The 8,538-nt window shown below is 30.3% G+C and overlaps 1 protein-coding gene across 1 annotated transcript; it reads right to left on the bottom strand.

Moving 5' to 3' along the window:
- Positions 1–2,038: 2,038 nt before the first annotated feature.
- On the bottom strand, positions 2,039–4,782 carry LOC146530988 (uncharacterized). The gene is made up of 4 exons (XM_085199702.1): positions 4,524–4,782; positions 3,801–4,034; positions 2,850–2,985; positions 2,039–2,202 (listed from the first exon to the last, which is right to left on the bottom strand). The coding sequence occupies exons 1-4, from the start codon at positions 4,613–4,615 to the stop codon at positions 2,044–2,046; spliced, it is 621 nt and encodes a 206-aa protein (XP_085055828.1). The 5' UTR covers positions 4,616–4,782; the 3' UTR covers positions 2,039–2,043.
- Positions 4,783–8,538: the final 3,756 nt, after the last annotated feature.

Raw genomic sequence — 8,538 nt, 5'->3', positions numbered from 1 at the left:
AATTTTATTAAGTTAAGAAATATAACATTTAAATATATAGTCAATTGTTTAAAAATATTATATATTATAAATATGTATAATTATCACTATTAAATAAAAATGTTCATAGTTTATACATATTTTTTATATATATTTGTGACATTTTACGGACGGTTGCTCTGTTTTGTTATTATATTATGGTATCTTGGGTAATATGCCTTCCAAAGCATTCGGACAGTCTATCACTGCGACAAACCGGGACAGGATTCGTGTATTTTTTACATTTTTTACAATCAACTCTGCCAATTGAGCCAATTAAGATATATCTTTTATTACAACTCTTATATCTTTTTCAATATAAAAGTAGAAAAAGTTTACACCACTTAGGTACATAATAAAAAAAACAAAATCCTAAAAGAGCGAAAATTTCCCAAACATGACAAAACGTGTGAAAAACCATAAAAAATCTCGGCACCCTTGTTTGTCCAGAAATCATACCACAGTTAACACGAAAGCCAATGTAGCCCAATAAAACTATAAGTCCGGCCGGATACCAGGAATTTTCTTTGATAATTTTCATCAAGCAAAAACAGAACCTACACATTTAGTCATAAAAGGTATTTTAGAATGGCATTTTCCCATAAGCTGCCCTTTCAGTAAATTTGATCCATATGTCAGGAACAGTAAACTGACTTCTTAACTGGACACCCTAAATTGAAGTGAGGGAGGAAACGATATTTATTCGAATTTCCTATGGGTGAACATCACACTCGATATGGGGTAGTTAGGTGAAAGTGATAAAGGGGTTGGTCACTTCACTGGATTGGAATTTTTATACGAAAATATTTGTATAGGCGAAGTATTTTTCACGTTATAATAAGTATTATATTATAGCTGGTAATAAAAAACCGAGAATTGAGGCCGTTGTGCCGTAGTGGCACATGCGTGAGACTGTAAACGCGACGGTTGTGAGTTCGTTCTGTTTGAGAAAATGAATTACAATTTTTCATTCTGTTAACAAGGCAAAGCATGGCGTTGAGTTCCGCCACTCAACCCGCAATGACTCTAAAATTCTACAGAAAATGTGAAACGGAGTGTCTTAACACTAGGTTCCCTTTGACTTCCCTGCTTGATACGACATACAGCGAGATACAGCGGGAAGCTGGAAAAAAAAAATTAACGCGAGACATAGTAGTTGCTTAGTGAATATTTCATAGCAATTTAGCTTTTAAGCTGCTGAACTATAATTTCAATTTTCATAATTTTTACATATTAAACAAAAATATATGGGCTATAATATTTGACGGTTAAAAAAAGCGGTGATAAAAGTGATATAGTATAAAATCGAATCTACTAAGCAAATACTACCCTCATGTTCTGAATAATTCATTCCACACACCGGAAGTGGGATCAATTGGGCGGAAGACTTGACCGGGTCGAGTGACCCTCCCCTTGTCCCTTCAATCACCCTAAACCCTCGAAAGCTTTGGTATACCATGAAAAATTTCCTAAGAAATCTGATTTGGCCTTTTTATGGATTTGAATATTGTAAATTTTTATATTATTATTATAAATACTTCAATTATATTAATAATTGGCTAAAGTATTGTAATTTGTATCTATTATTCATATCATTCATTTTCACGCTGTACCCAATACAAAGCTGAGTAGACAGATGGAATCTGAGAACCTAGTGTTAAGACACTCGTTTCCCATTACGACACTAACGTGTCTTATATATCTACTAATAATTTTGTTATTTTAATTCTTATATAAAAACTCTTTATATAAAAATATCATAATCCAATATATATTATTTGAGCAAGACAAAAGATACAATAAATATAAATATAATAATAATAAATGCAAAATAAGACTACAATAAGCATCACTTATTGATTTATTTTAATATTAACTAAAGAAAAATTATAAAAAAGAAACACGTACAAATAATAAAAACAAGATACTTTCAAAGCCAAATATCGTTGACGCTTGCAATCAACAGCACAAAACTAAAAAAAGTTTACAATTCTAATACCGCTACGACCACTTTGAACGATTTCTCTATACAAAAGTGACTTTGACCACAGTCTGTAGAACTAATAATATGGTGACAAAGAATAGTACTGATGATGGGAATGTCTTCGCGGGGCTGCTGTTTCGTACGAGAACTTGGGGCTCTATCAATGGCATTGAAAATGGTTGGTTGTTGCATCGGTTTAACTGAAAACGATTAATAAATGTGATTATAATGACTAATATGGAAGTATAGGGTTGTTCTAAGGAAAAAAGAAAAATAAAAACCAGCCTCACGCTGTGAATACAGTAGGGTAGGCAATGGGAACCTAGTGTTAAGAGACTTTGTTCCCCATTTTCTACGGATTTCTGGAGACATTGCGTGTTAAGTAGCGGAACTCAGCACCGTGCTATGTCTCGACAGCAGAACGAAGAAATTTAAATAAATATTTAATTTCCTCGAGAGGGAATCGAACCCACAACTAGTCTCTTCTAACTAATACTTAAGACAATTGCAGGCACAGTGATATGCCATATTTGACCGTATCTTGACGTTGAGACTTGAGAGTTTTATCCACACTCGGGGAAATTATTATATTTCAGTTATTTTAATTTTTCCACTTAGGTACATCACTACTCATTAAGCTATTACTTAATGAGTAGTGATGTATAAATATATATAAATTATGATATTTCATAAAAATAGCGCATAAAGTGAAGGTGACAGAGTGTTAATACAAATTTTTTTGTATACAAGAAATGCATGGCGAGATAAGTTAAATAAAAATAAGTATAGTTTAATAAAACTCTCTCTTTTCTCCCAAAAAAATGCATAGTAAATCAATGAATCATACTTCACAACACGTTATATCCGGAGAGCCGATGCACCCAGACCTGCATCCTCTAACCACCGCTTCAAATGAACTGCCTTTTGACACAACCGATGTAAAACATTTGTCATCCACGTTATGACACGTCATAGTATGAACTCTGGAAAAAATAGATTTATGTTTTATCTTCCGCTCTTTTGCGAGGTAAGAAGGAGAAACTAGTGTTAAAACACTTTTTTTCAATTAATTATATAGTTTTGTTGGGAAAAAGCAAGTAGAAATATTCAAATAATTTTTCAAGCATTCAATATATCAGCAATTATTATTAATGCTATTCTTTATCTTTACAATCCAATCAGAGCTATGTAAGTAACGAAATTGTAAAAATTTATGAAAACTTACAGTAACATATTATATACCAAAATGGAGAAAAAAAAACTATAAATATTATTTTTCAAAAACAATATAAATGTTCTTTTCTATATATAAGAGAAGTTGGAAAGAACTTTCCAAGTTCTCTTATATAACAGTCATTCAAGGAGACCGTGTTTTATTTAAAATATATAATATTAAAATCATCAATTATAATCATAATATTTAAATCCGCAACCTCTGTGCATCATGGCATTTGCTGTATCTATATACCTAGTTAAATAACCATTGATGGATGGATAGGCATAGTAGGAGGGAACCTAGGAATCTAGTGTCACGACACTCCGTTCCCATTAAGACACTTCCTAATTCCTTCCTAATTCTCGAGCCATTGCATATTGAATTCAGAGACTCATTGCTGCGCTTTGCCTTTACGCCAGAGCCGAGAAATAAGATTATTAAATTCTATTTAAAAAAAAAAATGGCACCCCATTTTGTGTTCTCCGGAGTGTTGTAACACTAGCTTTCATACATATTCTTCTACAATCACACTTTATACTCCGCCACGTCTGGCCTTGTGTTACATAAAATATATTTATTTACCTAAATTTAGCAGGGTCCAGGCAAGCTCTCAGTAATGAATCGGGCTTATGAGCACAAATGTAGCATTCCAGTGGCCTCTTCTTTGTAGTTCTAATGGGAATACTTTGTGTCGTCTGTAAAAGTATTGGTGGTGTCCTTCTTCCTATAACTTCAGGTTTAATTTTTGGCACATCGTCTTCGTCATCATCATCACTATTCTCATTATTATCACCATTTTCGTCACCTTCTTCTGAACTTCAGATATTATTAAAATAGTTAGATATAAGAAAGAAAGTTATTGTTAGTTGAGTTGAATAATACAAAACACTTATTGAACTTGTCGCTTTAACGATGCCGCTTTTAGGCCATAAAATACTTTTTAATTCTTTATTTTAGTTTTAATATCGAAATTGCTGTTTATTATTTGGCGTACAATTTCGAAAAGCTTAAAATAACAAAGGTCCTATGCTTTACGTTATCCCGTAGTCCATAAAATGCGAATAATTAACAATAACAGACAGTTATTGAAATTAACTAATATTTATATTAATTTTATACCACCGTCGTATGCACGCAGGTAGACAGGGATAGCCTATTTAGTACTGAATAGAAATAAATTTGGAAAGAATATTTATATAAAAATTTTATAAATGTTAATAATATAAGAATTCCGTAACATAATTTGTACTAAGTTCAACTAAGTTATAAAGTAAACAAATATTTTATTAAATTCTGTAAGCTTACTCTTCATCATCAGCTTCGTCTGAATCTGATCCAATTTCGAGAGGCAGCAATAATAGTACCGTAAGTAATACACAAAACCTCCACCTCACCATTGCAATTTTTTATAATATTAAATCACTGTAAATTTTTAATCCTTTGAACACCGTAGATTTGTCATTCTAATACCAAAATTGTTATATTTTCAATACCAACAATGAATCTAATTTTAACGATTGACAGCACTTTTCATCTGATTTTATGTTTGGAATTCTTCTTTAACTTTTTTCTTCTGGCATTGATTTATACGTAACAAGCCTCTTTTGTAATTTGTTTTTGAAAAAAATAATTTGTTTCTTATCTTTTATTATTATTTTTTTCTATTGGAATATATTCATGTAATTTCGAACAAATTTATAAAATATTGAAACTTAATTGAAATAAATAAGTATAAATTTTTAACATTTATAAATTCTATAAATTTATTTCTTGTATATTTTGTCCAAAGGTTGTTTCTAATTAGAATCGGAGGTTTCTCTAAAATGGTTTTACTACAATAATTTTAAAATTATAAATATGACTACAATTCAAATAAGATTTTCAGCGACTAACAGTATCAATGGATATACAGTGACGTCATCTAGTGTCGAGTTATAGAACTGGCTACTAGAAGGTAGATGGCGGTACTGTCAATAGGAAAAACAATGAAACATGCAGGCTATTTATTATATTATATAGGATAAAATATTAATGCAATTTATATATCTTTGCTTTGTATTATCCATATCCACATATTATACATTTCTAATTAGAGTTTATATTCTATCAAAATCATGCAATCTTATATGAAATAGGCCGATATTCATTCAGTTCTTGTCTAATATAATTATTGTGTGGTCATTTTGTAAAAGAAATATAGTAGTAAGTAATAACTTAAGATACTTTTTTAAATTATAGTTATTTCATAGAATATGCATACTGTGTATATAAATAAAAATAAGCTTAAATACTTTAAAAGTTTAACTTAACTAGAGTAACATTTTCAAAGAATTCTATCTTAAAGTTACATTTTGTCGTGTCACTATCGACAATTACAGAGAAAATAGTTATTTTATATTATACAAGTAATAATGAATCGGTTTATCATGTAAACCGACTGTATCGTATTTAGTATTATATTTCCAATTTTTTCAATTAACCTTTTCAAAATAAGTATTTAATTTTTAAATGTGAAGATTTATTATTTTAATATTAAAATTTATACCTTTAATTAATTTTATATATTTGGGTTACTTAGGTTTATCGGTTAGAAAGTAAAGAAATCCTTTATTTTATAGCTCTAATCAGCGCATCTAGTATTCTGGAACGTATTTTCCATTTGTCACTATAGAATATTGAAGCATTTAAATGATAAAAATGTGTGAAATTTAACGGAGTGTGCTTCACACAGGATTATTATTGTATTAATTAACCTTTATATTTGAAAACACAACTGCTGACTTAAGCAAATACCTTTAAAGACGGTGGTAGCTTTACGTTCATTCGACGATTTAAGAGTTTCTTTAAAAAAATATATTTTACATTTGAGTTTGAACTTATAATATTGAACCTATTGGTTAATATAAGATGTGTGGGTAAAAAAAAGGAAAACAAGAAGTATTCATAATATTTATTGTCTCCAAAAAACCTATATAAATGATAAAAAAGATGCCAATTCAAATAGTTTTTGCATAAGTAAATGACAAAATTTTATTTGTGGTTTTTGTCCAAATCAATGCAATATTTCAACACTTTAATAATATAATATGTAGTTAGTTATTATTACAGTTAGGTGTGATAATAATCTCTTTCAAATTTCACATATTTCATAATGTTTTCACGCCTTATAATTTATACAAGTATTATATTATTATAAATGTTATGATTTCAATGTTAAAAAAATTCTATCTACCACCATATTATAGTGACTCAAGTCAATTTTCTTTCGTTTGGTGCTAAATCTTAAAATGGCTGCGAAGATTTAAAATTTTATGGTTATAAGGTGCTATAAAGTAGCCACAGTGTCAATTTTTATTATGCTTATCGCCAAACCGAGCACCAGCGGGTAATTTAATTAGAAATTATGTAAATCACTGTTTATAATTTAATAAATATCATTTTAATTATTCAAAAGGTTGAAATTAACTGAATTTGCTATTATACTTGAATTCCTACAGGTATCTGCGAGCTTATAATTATATTTCTTTACTATTTTGGTTTTATTTTTTTTGTAATATGTCCGTCTCACACATCGTTTATTAAGGCCATTAAAGCCTTTTTATATAGATAATTGCAATCTATTCTTACTTGACATAAATTATATATTTGATGATAATGTTTGGATATTAATGGAATAAGTAAATAAATAAATCATGGTTTTAAGAAACTTATCTATTTTTAGGTAGCATACTATAATAAAATAACTTTTTATGCTCTAACGAAAGTTTTCCTATTGTATAATTCTAAAGAAAACTAAGTAAAAACGTAATAATAGTCTGTTCTGTATAAGCGTTGTCCTTTTAACTTCTATTTGGATATGAAATGAGTGTAAAATGAAAATTGTAAATTTGTTTTGTCACAAAAAATCATAATTATTATATTTCTTCATCTCTATTGATTTATTTTTCAAATTGTTAACACGTGTAGTATACGATATTTATGTCTATTTTAGAATTAAATATCATTACTGTTATTTCTTAAATAGTATCTTTATTTTCTTGGTACAACGATATAAAAAATTAGGAGCAGTAAAATTATAAAAAAGTTTATTTTTAATGTAGTAACATTAAAAATAAACATTTTTATGATACAGTCTTAATATCCCATGTGTGTTTTTTAATCACGATTAACAATGATTTAAATCAATCTCCGCACAGGTAGGTATATCAAAGGCTTAAGCAACCATCAAAGGCGCTATTAATAAACGGAGAGCAGCCTAAACGCGGCTTTCATGCACACACACTCTTGCGTCTTACGCCTAGCTACTGCCGTATCCCACAAAGCCGGCCCGCCCGCAATCCCGTGCAACGGAATACACGAACGACCTCATTAAAAAATGAAACCCTACAAACATGGCCCCTGTCAAAGCGAAAAGCGCTACCTAGCGGTGAGTAGCGGAACTACCCCACTCGCGGAACCAACCTCTGTACTTTTTTAATTAGCCCCATACACTGAGTGAATGCGTGAAATACGTTAGATTTTTTTTCTCTCGTACGCGGTTAGTTTGGTTGCTTTGAGTAAAGTATGTTAATTCAGGTGCCCTCGTGTTTTTTGAACTGGGGATTTTGCGAACTGGGGGCGAACAAGTTTGCAGCACAGAGTGCTTAATTAGCAGCAAATTACTAATAATATGGAGAAACAATATTTTTTATGTTAAACTATAATTTTGTTTGCGAACTGAAACAAGTAGATACCTAGAAGGAGTAGCACCCTGTATACGAGCTCAGTGACTTGTAAAAGCAGTTTGAAGAGGCGTAAGATGCTGAAAGTGAATCCAAGTCGCGAACTTCTTTTATCTTAGCTGGGTTCGCTCAAAAAGTGCAAACTCGGTACAAAGTTCACTTTCGCCTTGTGAACTAATTTTTCGCTCGGTGTCAAGTTCATGGCTGCGGGGCGAGGGCGGGCGGGGGCGGCGGGCGCTATGATAAAATAAAATATTCATTATGATTGCTCCAAGCGCCAATCTTCGCGGAAACGCGTCTGTTCCTCGCGAGTTGTGGCTGTTGTCATTTTTATATTTGACAACTTGCTGGCTACTGAGTTAACTGTCTTTTATATTAATTTTATTTTTTTTTTATTTTAAATTTTAATCAATTATATTTAAAATATATAAAACGAATTATATATCAATATGGTCGTGTGAAGTTATCAATAACTTTAAAAGAATTTACTGTTATGTTAAAATAGCAATGATATATCTAATAAGAAAACTCAAATCTAATAACAAAAGATTAAATTTAAATTAACTGACAAACCTAATGATTAAAGTCAAATATAAATA

Source organism: Heliconius melpomene, chromosome 16 (genome assembly GCF_056956725.1).
Source record: "Heliconius melpomene rosina isolate 202511_hmr_F chromosome 16, ASM5695672v1, whole genome shotgun sequence".
Classification (NCBI taxonomy): domain Eukaryota; kingdom Metazoa; phylum Arthropoda; class Insecta; order Lepidoptera; family Nymphalidae; genus Heliconius; species Heliconius melpomene.
The sequence above is the reverse complement of the archived record's forward strand: the minus strand, read 5'-3'. Positions and strand labels throughout refer to the sequence as shown.

What these genes read in the sequence shown, in the direction of transcription:
- LOC146530988 (XM_085199702.1), bottom strand. Translation starts at nt 4,615, where the DNA reads ATGGTGAGGTGGAGGTTTTGTGTATTACTTACGGTACTATTATTGCTG. An exon ending in GACGAAGCTGATGATGAAGA is followed by an intron (nt 4,035 to 4,523) that starts GTAAGCTTACAG and finishes TAATATCTGAAG; the next exon opens with TTCAGAAGAAGGTGACGAAA. An exon ending in CTGGACCCTGCTAAATTTAG is followed by an intron (nt 2,986 to 3,800) that starts GTAAATAAATAT and finishes TATTTTTTCCAG; the next exon opens with AGTTCATACTATGACGTGTC.